The 16,150-nt window shown below is 43.2% G+C and overlaps 1 protein-coding gene across 3 annotated transcripts in view; it reads right to left on the minus strand.

Annotated features, from left to right (window-relative positions):
* Positions 1-3,441: 3,441 nt before the first annotated feature.
* The window catches only part of GPATCH8 (G-patch domain containing 8), a 79,690-nt gene continuing 66,981 nt past the window's right edge, over positions 3,442-16,150 (minus strand). For all 3 annotated transcript variants that reach the window (XM_084616016.1, XM_084616017.1, XM_084616018.1), the window contains 2 exons: positions 10,384-10,514; positions 3,442-9,883 (listed from right to left, as the gene is read on the minus strand). In XM_084616016.1, coding sequence (XP_084472142.1) covers positions 6,010-9,883; positions 10,384-10,514 — 4,005 coding nt within the window. In that variant the 3' untranslated portion in view covers positions 3,442-6,009. The remainder of the gene's footprint in view (positions 9,884-10,383; positions 10,515-16,150) is intronic.

Genomic DNA, 16,150 nt, shown 5'->3' on the forward strand with positions numbered 1-16,150 from the left:
CAGTCCTAGGGCAGGAAAATAGGTGCTTTAAGTAGTACCTGGTTGTGGGTGGCCGCAACACTCCCCACCCGTGCTGCTACCTGGAAGGAAGCTACAGTCTCTCTTCGGTGTTCATTTCCAACCATTTCTCCTGGACTTCTTGCACGTTGCTCCTTTCACGGCAATGAGCAACTATTCATCCCCAAGGGCCGTAAACTCTGATTGTAGGACAGCCGGCAAGCATGGTCTAGAGCAGAGGTTTTCAACCATTTTCATTTGTGGACCCCTAAACATTTTTGACTGGAAGCATGGACCCCTTTAGACATCTTAGTCTGTGGATCCCCAGGGCCCAGAGGTTAAAAAACACTGGTCTAGAGACTATAGAAATTCCCTGAAAGAATGGGCAGATAAAGCCTGAGATAAGCAATGGACCTTGGAAACTGTGCCCTCCGATTTGAGGAAGATGAGAGGAACTATTGCTAACAGCCAAGATGATCTGGAAATCATGGCCTTGCAGGTGCCATGCAGCCGTGCCACTCCCAAACCACCCTTGTGGACTAGATAAAGGAAATCACACTTGTTTGCACCCTCTTCCATCCCACCCCCTCTGGATCTGGCACCTGCTGGAGCTTAATTACACTACGAGTCTGTGGGAGGTAATGATTGCAAGTGTGAACATGTTGCAAGAGACCTCTCCCCTACAGACAGACCGCTTGCATGGTCACTTGCTCATCAAGATGGCAATCCCTGGTCATCAATTGAATGCACTCAGGGGGATAGCTCAGTAGTTTGAGCGTTGGCCTGCTAAACCCAGGGTTGTGAATTCAATCCTTGAGGGGGCTATTTAGGGATCTGGGGCAAAGAAAAAAAAAATTGGGGATTGTGCCTGCTTTGAGCAGGGGGGTGGACTAGATGATCTCCTGAGGTCCCTTCCAACTCTGATATTCTATGATTCTATGCCGTGGGGAAGGACCCTTCCCAAATGGTTTGAAAGGCTGCCCTCTGCACACTAGGCACAAAGATGATGTGAAAGGCCAGGGTTGTGTAGGATCATGGTAAATTTTTACTGAAACTGGGGCTGTGATAAAGGTCTGGAACTGCAGGACTCCCCTCACTCAGAAATAATGACAGGTTTCAGAGTAACAGCCGTGTTAGTCTGTATTCGCAAAAAGAAAAGGAGGACTTGTGGCACCTTAGAGACTAACCAATTTATTTGAGCATAAGCTTTCGTGAGCTACAGCTCAAATAAGCTTATGCTCAAATAAATTGGTTAGTCTCTAAGGTGCCACAAGTACTCCTTTTCTTCTCACCCAGAAAGTGTGTTGCGGAGTAAGGCCAAGCCAGTGTGCCTCATTCCTTGTCCAGCTGCTGAAGACATCAGCCATAGCCGCCCATGTTCTAGAGTGGGGGAAGGACTGAACATGCTCCTCTTGAAGCCTGATCCGGATTAGACATTTTGGATACACTAGGCCATCGCCAACTTCCCTGTATAGCAGGAATTAAAAACCAAGTACATTTCTCCAAACAAGCAACCCATTAGAGGAATTTCCACCTTTCTAAACTGCATTTAGCCACATTAAAAATTTGGCATCTGATCTCCATGCTCTCATCTGAGTCCAATGAGTCTGGGCACTGAACTAACGCAGAGAGCCTGAAGACAACTTGCACAGCACAAAGCAGTGACCTGTGGCTGATTCTCCCTTCCCAGAGGGAAGGGAATTGGTCCTGCTTCGAGCAGGGGGTTGGACTAGATGACCTTCTGGGGTCCCTTCCAACCCTGATATTCTATGATTCAGAGGAGGGAACCTAGGACTTTCATTTGCAGCCTCTGCTACCTAATCTAAGCTTTGCCTGCCATCTCATGGCAGCTGGCTCAAGCCTTCCACAAGCTTCCAGCACCTAATGGCTGTAATTTAAAGCCAGCGCAGCCTGGTGGAGGATGTGACCGTGAGGGGCATTTTCAAAAGGAAGATCCAGTTCTCTCCTTGAAGCCTAATGTACTAAGAAATGGGTGCTGCTGAAGGCCTAAAGAAAGCAACGTCTTTAATTAAGGAATGATCAGTTTGGGCTTTTTATCCTCCACCTCCCCATCTCTACAGACCAGACACAAACGCATTGCTGGCAAGGCAGGGAAAGGATGGCTGTGTTACACTCTGGGAAAAGATTAGAGCAGCTGGGAGTTGGGAAAGCAGCAGCTAAAATTCTGGAGGCAAGGCTCAGACCAGCATATTGGAGACTACAGCTGAGATATTTCTGCATGTGTAATTTATACATAAATGTGGCCTGTTAAGAGCCCCAGATGCCGGGAGGCCAGAGACCACGTTTACAAACACGGGAGGAAACGCTTGTGCTCACTTAACAGCGAGCACTAGAAGACAGGTCTTTACATGACCCAGCCGTTCTTAGTAGCAATGGTCTCAGTACTGCTCTGTTGCCATGAACCTTTAAAACAGCTGAAATCCAGAAGACTGAGAATGCAAAAAGACAACCCAAATTCCACCCCCAACGTCTCCGTTTCCATCTCTTGAGATGCCAGCGCACTGCTTACCCACTCATCTACAGAGTCTGGGCCTCAAAACCTGAAATTCTCATGAAATGTAACAGGAAAACCCCAAACTTTTAGCTCTTTATAAAACAAAAGAGCCAGAAAGGACAGCACCCCCCATTTCTTTTGTACGTCACCTTTAACCAAACCAAGTGTGGATTAAGGTTGAGAGCACAATCCAAGCTAAGCAGATTCCTGTTTAATGAGTCAGGCTTGCAAAGGCCTGGCAAGACTGGCAAAGCAGGCAGCCACGAGATGGAGAAAGGGGCCTGAGATTTCCCAGATTACACAGATAAAAGCCAAAATAATATAAGGACAATCAAACAGAGCTAAGAAGCCTGGAGGGCTGAGATGAAGTGTGCTAAGGTGTAGAGTCATTCCATCTCTAAACTGCTAGTTCCAATTGCACCCAAGTCCTTGGTAAGGGAAAACCGTTCTAGTTTCATGGGGGTTAGATCAGAAACTCACTGCACATATGTCACTAACTCCAGTTCCTAAAACCAGCACAGGAAACGGCAAGATCTTTTGACAATTTCAGAGTCACAGAGACCAAACTCTGCTTTCTGCTTCAGAGCTGGTTTCTCCATGACAGGGTTGCCACAGCCGGATGGAATCTTGCTGTACCTGTCCTGTTGATTGAGGAAATCAGATTTCAGAACACCTTGACAGTCCTCTGTCACCAGTACCTGAGGTGGTCAGAAAACTCAAGTGTATCTGGCTGAAACTTTATTTTGACTAAAGTTTCCAATTAACTAAAAATCTACAAAACTTAAAAAAAAAAATGTCCTTGATGGAAGAGTCAATTCTGCTTGGCCTGAGAGGATCTTTCCTTTAGGATAACAATGAATGTGCTATGCCACTACTAAGATTAACCACCAGTTGCAAGAGCTTGTCTTGTGTTTTTGGGAAGAACTACACCATTTTTCCACAAATCATTGGTTTATTAGAAAGTTTCTTTTCCCTCATTTTACAACATACAGACACACACACACACACGTGTGTGTGTGTGTGTGTGTGTGTGTGAGACACAAAGTTAAATACAGTATGTTTATGCTGGTTAGGTTAATTTTTAGCACTATTCTGGAAGTCAACCCTCTCCCCCCACTGCAGTGCCAGGTGCCAGAACACACACACTGAATCTCAAAGCTCATGAAGCTCCGCACTGAAACATTAATTCCGTCCATATCTAAAATATTTACAATAAATTGAGTCCCTTTATTCTAACAGGTGATTTTTTTCAGTGCTATTTGTTCAAAATGCAAATTTCTCTATTTTAAATAGCGAGGAATCTCAGGGCTTCAAACCCTTTGAATTTTCACCCCAGATTTCTCAGTTGTACAGTGTTCAGGGGGTGTGGAGAGGAAAGGGAAGAACAGGAACGCTAGTTATGCTTGTAGCCATGCCCATTGCTTCATCTCAGAGCAGGCCTGCCTTGGCCTGGGTCTGACAGCACAGAGCATGGAATCTGGCCATGTTTCCAATCTAGACCACAAGGGAGTTACTGTAAACTGTGCAGGGCTCCGTTTGAAAAATGCACTAAACCAGAGACTGGACTTTAACTCCTCCACACCAAGCGGGAGAGGAGCTCCTGGTTTAGGGCTGATGCAATGGGAACAGCTATTCAGTGGAGGGACAGAGCTTCCAGAGTTAGTCAGTCTCTAAAGTTATGGGGCTGATATGTGAACAAATCCCTTCAGAAAAAGGTCACCGGTGGAAGGAGTCTGAATTAATTAGTGATCAGCCAAAAAACCTCGCTCTCAAAATAAAAAGGCACATTTTAAAGCCAACAGTTCTTTTATCATTGGAATAGTGGACTTGTGCCTGACGAGTAGCTAGGGTGACATCTGCAAGTCAGTGGTTCAAACCCAGGAATAAACATGGGCATTTTGTTCTGTATGGGACTTAACCCAATTTCCTGACCCTCCTGAATCTGCCATCAGGGTCAGATTCCTATGAAGCTGGCAGCTTAGCTCCAGACCACAAGCATGCAATATATGCCTATGTTGCTTCCATCTGTACAGCATTTTACAAATCCAGCAGTCGTGACCTTCCAACGTGATACAATTCATTAGCTGTTAGAGTCATCAGTGTCTTCAATGCACCGCATTTATTCCAAATCTCACATTTTTCTTCTGCAAAATGCTAAATGAAGATTTTTTTTTTTTTACATTTTATAGTACATAAAAACTCCAAAAATACATGAGCTTGATAAAATATACATGCTTAGTCATTTTATATCTAGCTGAAACGATTAGTTTAACCTTTACAAGTGTTTTATTTCAACTACAGCAAACATATTTACACAAAAGCCACCAGAACAAGTACCACTAAAAGAACGGGCTGTAAAAAATATCATTGCAGTATACTACAAGTGTGTAACCTTTCTTATATGAGCTACAAAAAGCAGCATTTTTACGTTTACAGAGTTCAGTGCAAGTCTTTACATTTAAAAAAATCCTATAAATTAATAAACAAACATCAATATTACAGAGGAAAGAATACACTTTACATATTCTGGTTAATTTCTCCAGATTGTTATTGGGTTCCAGTCCTCCGTATTGCTTCAACTCAGGAAGGGATTTTCTTTTCATTCTCAAATGCCTCCTTTTTACAACACTTCGGGAGATCGGAGTATGAAAGATCTCTCTCAATAGTACAGTGGTCAAAGCCTAGACCAAAGTCACAAGCCAGCAATCTAAGAACACCTCTCTGTTTCACACAAAAGGCTTCACCACACAATCCTCACCTGGGAGCAGAATGTTAACGCATGATGGAGAAGTGCCCAAGCTTTGAACACAGTTAGCTCTTTTGTTCAGTAAAGCTTTAAAATTAAATCTTATTTCCACCTTCACTGCTTACGTCAGACAGTGGGGTATGTGACATCAGGTACCAAAAACTCTTCTGCAATGTCTGCTAACTGGTCACTGCCCCAGCAAAACCAAGAGTGGCTATGCCCTTCCAGCAAAGTCCCCTTGGCGGGACACAGCTGTCAGTTATTATATGTTTTATGCATGCAGCATCACTGATTACAACCAGGATTCAATCATGTAGACCATTTTAATTAGATGACCTCATTACAAGGATTTGAGAGAGAGAGAGAGCCATTAGCCAGAGTATGAAACACTGTGTAATGTACAAGAGAGCAGAAGGAAGATGAATAAAGACGTAAGAATACAGGAAAAAAAGCGCTTCACAAAGCATCTTGTCTGTCTGAATTTGAGATGATTCATCTGGGCCATGATGGTGCTACATGAATATGTTCTCTCAGATGGGGAAACGTGAGAAAATCCCTAATAGTAAACAAATGCACACAACACGCACAAAACAGAACCGCTGCACCATCTCTATGGCCTTCAAGCCAGACCCCACTTCCATGGCTGTTAGGAGTGAAAGGAAATTCTCAGGCCTCACCTGTCTGCTGGATCACCGTCACCCGACTTTTCGAAATGTGCACGTCTCCGCTCCGAGGCGGAGTTACCATCTCTTCAGGTGCCATGGCTGGGAGGGTGCTGCAAGTCCTGACCTGAGAAAATGGGGTGGAGCAAGGGATGCAGATGTAAAGCTGTAGCAGCTGCAGCAGCAGCAGGTCGAGGGGCAAGAAGCGTGGGATAAAGAGCAGCATGGTGAACGGGGTGAAAGGTAAAGGGACCTGGATGGAGAGCAGACGCAGGAATGATATGTATGGGATGGCTGGCTAGAAATGTAGCAGGGTGCCCTGGAAGAATAGAGTGGGTTAAATGGGACAATGAAATGGGTGTCAAGTGTGGCTGGGGTATATGATGAACCTGAGCAAGAGGCTGGGGGTGAGGGTGGGGGTGAATTCCGATGGCTGCAGCAGCCGCAGCGGCATGATGCTGCAGAATGGCATGCTGCACAGTGGTGATGGATGTTGCAGCTGCAGCTGCTGGCTGCTGAATGTGGATAGGTTGCAGAGCAGGTGCTGCTGGGGCCAGCGCTGCTGAAGCAGGAAAGGTTTTGACTTGCTTTGCTAAAAGCTGTTGCTGAATGTGCTGCTGAGCTGCTTGCTGAAGCTTACTGTACTTCTCCATTTCTTCAGGCGTGAAAGTGATTGGTTGGCTCTCAAGTGGTGCCAGGGAGGAATCTTCTGCTCCTTCTGGCTCTCCGTCAATGCTTGGCTCCCCACTCTGAGTCACGTAACCAGGAAAGTGTTCAACATCTGGAACTAAAGGCATCATGCTGGTTTCTACAGGGACAGGTGGGTTCCTACTCTCCACAGGTTCTAATACATCACCATCATTGGGATCAGAGAGATAGCTGTGCGGCATAACGAGCTCTCCAGAACTGTAGCATTCGGGAAGCGCCTGCGGTTCAAGAGGAATTGGTGGTGTTTCCACAGCAGGTTCAGCAGGTTTCTGTTCTTCCAGGGGTTTGTCCTGCAGCAACACCACCACCTCCTCCTCCAGCAGAGGCTGGCCTGCCAACTGACTCTCCCCGCTACCCTGGGGAACTTCCTCAGCCTCCGACAGCTCCTGTTCCTCACCCCTCTCTACTCCCAACTCTTCATACCTCTTGGCATTTGGTTTTCGGATCGTAGGGAGCTTCCCAATTAAAGGGAGAACTGGTTTGTTGCCTAATGAGGGAGGAAGCTTAGGGCCAAAGTACCCCTGTGGAGGATCTTTAAGTTTTATCCCAACCTTGTTTGCCCCTGTTAGGATTTCATCATTAGCACTGGGCTTCTTTTCAACCTTCCTGGACTGAATCTTTTCTAGTAGCAGTTTTGCTGTGACTGAATTCTTTTCTTCTGGACCACAGTCACTTTCAGGAGCTTTCCCCAAGCCAGAACTACAGCTATTTTGGGGGAGAGAGCTAGTTCCCTTTGTTTCATCTCCTCTGCTCTCTTTTTTCAAAGCCCCTTCACTTCGGCCTGCTCTGAAATAGTGCGGAGACTGCGAGCGATATATTTTGGATCTGATGAAGTCTCTTCGCCCAGATCTCCTGTCTTCAGGGCTCTCATGATCCCGAGAGCCCTTTCTTGAAAGAGATCTCTCTGAATGGCTTCTTGTGCTCCGGCTGCGATCTCTGCTGTAGCTCCGGCTTCGTTTCCAACTGCGGCCAGTTATGCTTCGACTTCTCCTCTTGCTTCGACTGCGGCTGCAACTGCTGCTCCGTGTTCTACCCCGACTTCTTGTTCTCGACCTTCCCCTAGTGTGGGTTCGGCTCCTGCTCCGACTTCTAGACCTGCTTCTACTTAGACTGTAGTCATCTTCTGAGGAGGAGTACTTGTGCCTTTTTGATCTGCGTTTTGAGCTGTTGTAGTCAGAATCCTCTGAGTCATGAGACCTCTTTGAATGACACCTTGATCTGTCACTGTAGTCACTATAGCTATCATCTGAATAACTTCTCCTGCGACTATACCTACTGTGGTCTGAAGAGCCATCAGAACTCGTTGAGTATGATCTTCGAGAGGACCTGCGAGAAGAATGTCTTCGCCCTGATCTGGAACGGCTTCTGGAGTGGTCGCTACCAGAGTCATAATCATCACTGTACTGTGACACTGATTTCTGTCGGAAGTCTTTTCGGTGAGAGCCTTCATCACTGTCATAGTCCCCACTACTCTGTCGGCTCCTATAGCTGGACCTGCCAAGAGAAGGAGCAGAACACCGCCTCTTTGAGGCAGAAGATGATTGCTGCAGGTCAGTCTTGTGTTTTTTGCTGCTGTGCTCTTGGGAAGAGTTACCACTGTCCTCTTTTTTGCCACTAGTACCCTCTTCGGCAGAGAGTGGTTTCCGCTGAGGGTCCTGAAAGCAGTGCTTTCTCTTCTGCAGATGGCCCCCCTCGTCGGGCATGTCAGGTTTCAGCACCCGTTCAGATTCAGAAGGAAGAAACAATTTGCTTTTTTTGTGTTTGTGTTTTTTCCGTTTCTTGGGTTTCTCCTCCCTCATGTCAGTTTTTCGGCTTTTCTCTTCAGCTTCTTCCTTGTGTTTACGTTTGTGCTTGCTGGACTTTTTGTGCTTCTTTTTCTTTTTATGTTTGTGGGATTTCCCAGCCTTATCTTTTTTATTGGTTAGAGTTTTACTACTGTCATCCGTTTCTTCCAGTTTGCTAATGCTTGCCAAGCTGGACTCCTGCTTGCTCTGGGTACCACAGACAGAGACCAGTTTATTTTCTGGTTTTGCAGCAGAACTGTTAGCTGTGCTTCCTCTTTCCTTACTTTTGCTTATGTCACTAAATTCTGTGGACTGTATATTTTCCTTAGAAAGACCTAATGTGTCTTTCGGTTTTTCTACTCCTTTTGCTTTAGCATCTTTGTTGCGTGACAGCTTAAAATCAAAATACAAGGGATTACAACTGTATGAAACAGATGGCTCTGCCCTGGTGAATATCAGAAGTTCTGAAGGCCACTGCAAAGTAGTGCTTTCATCTTTACTCAAAACTGGGAAAAAGGGTCCCATTGGATGCTTCGGTCCCTCGGTGACTTCTTTACGACCAGGGACAGGCTGAATGGCTTCTTTAGTAGTGTCTTGTTCTGGGGGATTGCTTTCTGTAGACTGCTTGCTTTCTTGTACATTTGCATTTTCTGGAATTTCTTTTGCTTCTGTTTTGCTTCTCTGATCTGTAAGTTCAGTTGTACTTGGCTCCTTCTGCTGCACAGTGCACTCAGCTGTCTTTTCTGTGTGCTTGCCAGCTTTGGGTTTTGGAGAATTACTCTTTTTACTTTCATGCACTGTTTTTTTGCTTGCATTTTCTGCTTCCATTTGCTCTGTGGACTTCATGAAAAGCAGGAACTGAAAGTTAGGTTTTACTTTACAATGGGCTGGGGGAATATAATGGTAATATTCTGGCTCTAGCGGCACTGGTCCATCTTCTCTTCTCATCTTTTTTAACTTAGATAATGTAGTGGCAAGAGATCCATTGTCTTTTTCGTGCTGGTCATCATCTTCAACTCTGTTGTCAGGACTATTTGTGGGCTCGGCCTCACCAGTCTTCTGCAAAGTCCCTTGATCAGAGGAGGCTCTCTCCTCAGTTTTTGTTCCATCTGCAGGATTAGATTCCTCCACATGGTCCTTGAAAACAGACGCTATAGACTCAAGCTTTACTGGAGCCTTCTTGGCAAATGAGAATGACACTCCTATCTTCTGCAGTGGAGTTCCCAAATTATTCTTAAGGCCAAAACTGATTGCCTGTGTTGCCTGGATTGGCATTTGGCCTGACAGAACAGTGCTGCTGACTTGTCCAGTGTTCAGAATGACCCCCCTGTCCGTGGTTATTTCTGTGGCCTGGCTAGAAGTTGTTTGCATGGAAGAACTGCTGTAAGCTGCTGAATCATTATCATCATCACCACCTTCTTCATCTACAGCCACAGTGGTCGTTTTGAACATGGGCCCACTTCCAGGAGCGCTATGGAATGTTTTAAAATAGAGGGGAAGGCTGATTAGAGAGATTCACATATGATTATAGGTGGTGTCATACCTCGATTTAAATCATCTTTCTCCTGCCAATGCTTAATTTCTAATGCCCCCAGGCCTGTTCTCAGCATAAGTAAATATATGGTAAATATATTAAAATAATGGCTTTACACCCTTTTCAGGGTCATTTTTACCCAATACTGCCCAATGTCTTGCATTCTTTAGCACTATGAAGAGCTGTGGGTTATGGCTGGTATGAAAGACAAATACAACTGTTTTGCATAGTGATTAATTTACTCATTTGAAGGTCAATGGAAAAAAGGCTGAGGCCCAAGCCTTGCTATTTGCAAATGCATCACTTCGCACTGGGCTCAGATGCACAGCAGCAAAAACCATGTGCAGGTTACAAGCAGTAGTTTTTGTAACCTTTTTATTTCAGGCAAAACCCATTTCAGTGCTGTCTAGCTGTGGACGTAAATCTCAACCACTCACCATTCAGCTTGCTTTCTCTGCTCAGCCAGTTCGTGTAGACGCCGGAGGGCTCTCTCTTGCTTCTTCTCATCTTTACGCGATCTTGAAGAGACATTGCGAGCAAATTCCCTTTGCTTGAGATCTTTCAGCCTCTGTGGCAAGAGACGGTAAGAGAGATCAGATGAAAATGGCAAGTGAATCAGTGCATTGAAGTTTTTCTCTGCTGTAACACTGGAAAGTGTGTTGTCATCCCACCCCACCACCAACCAGTAAAAATTTACTGAGCTAAGATGGAGTGACAGCATCTCAGTCCAACAAGCCAAACAGAACACATTGCCATCCTCCCAGTAGTTAAATGGAAAGACAACTGTTGATCACTTTTGGCTACTACTTCACATCTAATGTTTGCAGTTCCAATCAGCGTTTATACATTTTCCTTAGCATGTACAATAAAGCTGATTTCAAAGCAACAAGCAAATTCTGGAAGGAAAAAAAAATGACTTTACTCTGCTGTTCTTGCAGGGTGCAAATATACTTGACAGAAGTCTTGATAGTATGCGCCAAAGAACGAAAAGGGATTAGCTAGTGCAGAAAAATGATCCAGGTACATATCTCGAAAAGCAATGTACAAATTACAGTTGGGGGGTGGGCGGAAAGAGACACTAGAACTGAACTCATTATGAAAGTGATAGTTTAATCAACAAAATGGAATACACCTTCTACCAAGAGCAGTAACTCATTTTCCTGTATGTAGTGTTTGGACAGCGTGGAAAAACTTCCAATATTAGCAAGAATGCAGCATGGCTTTGCCAGTTTCTTAGTAAGTCCCCTGAAAGAGAATCAGAAGTGGCACTGGATGCTGGAGAGGCACGGACTGGAAGCTTGGGGTATAATGGGGAAACGGAGCTAGGTCCAAGTAGTTAACCTAGGAAGCAATTTTCAAAGCCCCTAGGAGAGCGTGATCCCCAAAGCCCATTAACTTTAATAGGCTGGGTGTCCAAATCCATTGGGCAGCTTTGAAAAATCTCAGTCTTAAAACTTAGGGAAAAAACGCTTTTTCCACTGATTAGCTTGCAAAAATACACAATTAGTTTAAGAGTGCTGTCCTGATCCACAGAGAAAAACAACAAGTAGCTCTGGCTAAGATTTTCAAAAGGGACTAGTGATTTTGGCTGCCTGTTTTTTGGTATCCAATTTGAGACACTTTAAAAGGGCCTGATTTTCAGAAAGTACTGAGCACTCTCCCTCTGAAAAACAGATCCCTGTAAAGTGTGTTACGTTGAGCTCCTAAAAATTGGGGAATTCAAAAATCAGTAGTCACTTTTGAAAAACCTTGGCCTATAATTTAACAATTGTTTACTTCAAAATATAACCTTTACTGAAGGCTGACTCTTGATTAGAACAGAACTGCACAGAGATATTCTTCACATGCTAGGATCTGAAAATCCATCAAACGGATCAAGTTTGAGGAACTGATTTTACCCAATGTAAAGTGAACATTGCTTTGTGAAAAAGATGAAGATTTGACAAGACGGGGGGATTCTCTTACCTAATAATATTTACTAAATGTGATTGAGCTTTATCAAAAACAGAAGGGAGGACACGCGTACACACACAAAATAAGAAAAAAAGAAATACAGCTACAGACACTAGTAGAAGGAAACTCACTCTTGTGATCTGGACTCCAAAATTAGAAGGATTTGCTTTCAACACATCAGCTGAAAATGTCACATCACAAAGAAAAAAGAAAGTAAAAATATAACAAGAGTGGAAAAGAGAAAAAATAAAAGCAAGCATTACTACACAAGCTCTCAGTATATCTGCAAACTATTATATTGACTAAGGAGCTGATCCACCAAAGCTAAAAGGTTCAGTTTCAGGGGTAAGAGGAAGGGAATGCATGTACACACACACACATACACAGCAATGATCCCACCTGGAATAACTGCTACTTCGACCAGGATGAAAAGGGCTTAGGGTCTGGGGGAGGGCGGAAAAGGGTAACATGTTAAATAATGAATAGTAAATTTATTTCGAGAGGAAGAACAGGCTAAGCAATGGTATCAGCTTTTTCATGCTGATTAAAACTGCTTATCTAAATGCTCCAGGAAGTTAAAAGTCACCAACAGCTGGCAAAACAATTTAACTGGGGTTCGATGCCAAGTTTCTGGATTTTTCAACGATTTGGGGAAAAAATGACCCAGCTATTTACAATAAAAATGAATTACAACTTTTCACTTTGTATGAGTAAATGCAGGGTGCAAACGCAGAACTCCCAGAAACCCACTGCCATCCTTCAGATGTGGCTTTAAACACCCACCTTTGGAACTTAATGCAGGCTCACTAGAGTTGCAGGCTTAAATATGGTGGTGCTGCCCACAGTGTAATCTTGTTTTCATTACACACACAATTTAACCAGACAATTAATGCTTCCTTCAACGCTGCTCTTCCCCCCTCCACACACCACCACTTTTGATTTTGAAGTGAGAAATATAATGCAAAGCACTAGGAAGTGCAGTATCACTATACTATACAAATATGCTGCCGACTATGTAAAGGAAGGGAATGAGATAGCTGAGCTGAATCTTTACCTGTGATTTGCGTAGGACAACAGTAATTACACGGTTTTCAAGAGCCAAACCAACAGTGTCCTAAAATCTGTGGTTTCAGAGTAGCAGCCGTGTTAGTCTGTATCCACAAAAATCTGTGCTATCCCCCACCTCCAGAAAAACAATTATCTGATTTTACATAAACTCTGCATAACATGCCCCAATCCATAGTGTATTCCAGACACTAACTATCAATATAAAAACTTCCGTGTACTGTCAACTATTCTCAATCAGTAAGAAAGTCTAAGTAAATAATAGTGCAATGGGAAATTCATTTACAGTATGTTCTTGATAATTATGACCTGTGAATACTGCACTACAGGACACGAGGCATAATTCCTTTAATACCAACAGACAATGGTCAGGTTAATCTTCAATTTAATTCAGCAACAGTGCACATTAACTTTATTCACTGGATGTAAGGATGATCTAACTGCTAGCTTTAGCATTTTAAACTCTCCCACACAACACTGCACCATCATTCTTCAGAATTGTACCAAATGAGATGTAAAATGAGGAATATTATGTAGTTAGTCTCTCTGGCTCTATGAAAGATTCTTTTTCAAGCAAAAACAAAGTTTGGAAGTAGCCAAATGCCAAGAAATCTGGCTAATTTACTTGTAAGTGAAACATGTTAACAACCATGGAAAAACAAAAGATCAGTTTGCAAACCTATAAAAACAGATTATTATGGACACAAGATCCAAAAGTCCTTGTTCATAGGCAGTTTGGTAAGTGCAGAGCAACTTGTGGAGTGGTCTTATACAAAGTCCTGCCATGGAAAGAACAATTAGCCCCTCCTTTCCAAGCCCAGAATTGAACTAAGGAGCACATATGAACACACCAATGGATGACCAGTCAATGGAATTACAATACTAATAAAACCACCCACCGATCCAAACACAATTGGGATAGACACAACCAAAACCATCAAGGCCTAAATCTAGCAGAATCCGCAATTATGGGATGCCAATTTACATTTTTCAACACACAAGGCCTCAACTTGCACAGAAAGCTATTTAATAATCTGCCTTGTATTAAAGCAATCATTTTTTCATCTAAAATCCCTAAACAAATACTCATCAGCTAATTCTAAGGTCCCTAAACTCATCAACAAGAACATCACTCCTTTCTTAAATACTGATTAATAAGAGATTTTTCTGTTATGAGCTTTACTAAACCAAAATTATAATTTCATGCTGCAAGAGGATTTAGAAATCAGGAAATATTTTTTCCTGAAAAGAAAAAGGCATGGCTTGAGGAACTGGTTTTCCTAGGAAGCAGAAATGCTTTCCAAGTAGCAATACATTTAGTGACCTACTTCAGAACGAAAGTTACCAGAAAACCAAGAGTATTATTCACCACTTTATTAATCAAAATGCAGTAATGGTTATACTGAGAGACCACTTTCACAAAATCACACAAACTAGCCAATCAAGAAACACACAAGTCTCCAAGCCTTTAAATGAATTTTACCAGAATTTAGACACTTAAGCTGGATAAGGCACTCAGATTGCACTGAGGAGAACATCACAAAACACTCTGAAATGATTCATCCCATAGGATTGGTGGTGTTTTCATCCACAGCCACCAACCTCAGCTTGGACGGACAGTGCGAATATTTTCATGAGAGACTTAGATCTTGATCCTGTGCCCATGGAAGGCAAAATTCCCAATGATTTCAGGAGCTTGCAGAACAGGGTTTCTAGAGCTCTCTAGTTACCATTGTAATCTGGTGCACAGAAAGAAGTAAAGGAGTGTGTCTTATGATGCCATGAGCTGCTGGCATTTAAAGCAACTAACTTGCAACCCTCCTACAAAATATGCCCACAGACTTCTCGAGCTCAAACAGACTACATTCCTGGATGATTTTAAAATTTATGCTACATACAAGACTCTGGAGATATGCCCATCACAGACACATAAGGAAGACTCAGTCAAGACAAACAGCTGCTCAGTAGAGCATGTAAGAACGAACAGTGAAGCCAGAATTCTGACCCATTAAGTAACCAAAGCATTCCAGGCTGAAGTTCACTTTACACCATTTAATCTGGTACCTATTTTATTAGCGTACAAGACAGCTGAGTCTGCGGAGTATGTATTTTCAGCTCAGAACTCTTTGGACAGAAGGAGAAAGCTAATCTGAAACAAAATCATGCATAGATCTCAGTTGTGGGGAGAAAGGAGAAAAGTTTACTCATGGTCTTTAGTGTGTATCTGTCTTCAGATAGAACTCAAGTACAGAGGAGTTCACACAGTGAAGAGAATACCCTGAAGCTGCTCGGTGTTGTATGCTATAAAGTAGAGACTCTGGCAACACTAAAGCAGTAATAGTCTGCTCTAAAAATGAAACAAGTATCTTAGAACCAACTGAAATATGAGGATGTAGGAGTTTTTATGAAGAAAGGCACATTTTGGAAGGCTATTTTGTTGATGCTCTTCCCCTTGTGTCTGCCTTATTCCATATATAACATGGGAAGTTATTTAACAGAACTGGATCCCCACTGCTCTGGGCATACTACAGAACTATATCTTAGTCTACACCACATCTGGAATTTGTTGCTTTGTGAATGCTAAGAATATCAGCGAAGGGCAATAGCTTTCAGTGAGTCAAAGATGAAATGAGAATCCACTTCCGTCACACCATGTCCGTGTCCAACACACAAGTTGGTGCAAAAACACTTGTCTTGCTACATGAGTGTAAAAAACAAGTGCAAAGTTCTATTCATTTTTATGAAATGAAATCCAGAATCTCTGGAAGTATGCACAATGAATGACAGACCATATAGTTCTCTCCCAGCAGCTTATATAATACAGGACAAACTCATGTAAAAGGTTCAGAAAACCAGTATCTGCTGTTATATATTAAATAAAATTAGAGTACTTTTTAATAACAGTTGGCAGAGAGATGAGGACAGTAGCCGGGAAGGGATGGATTCTCTAGTCGGATCATACTGTTGCATGAGTTGCATTCTATTTCAAGTAAATCTGCAGCCCTCACACATGTGAACATTCTGGGGCGCTCCCATTTGAAGACAAGACTTGCCACGGAAAACTCAACTATCCTGTGCTACACATGGAGCACTTTCCTTTCTGCTGGGCGGTGCAATGGTGCTTCTCCCTCTCTTGGCACAGTAGCAATGGATATAGATAGGAAAGTTCAGAAAACATTTGATCAA

Source organism: Lepidochelys olivacea (assembly GCF_965140295.1).
Source record: "Lepidochelys olivacea isolate rLepOli2 genome assembly, chromosome: 27".
Taxonomy (NCBI): domain Eukaryota; kingdom Metazoa; phylum Chordata; order Testudines; family Cheloniidae; genus Lepidochelys; species Lepidochelys olivacea.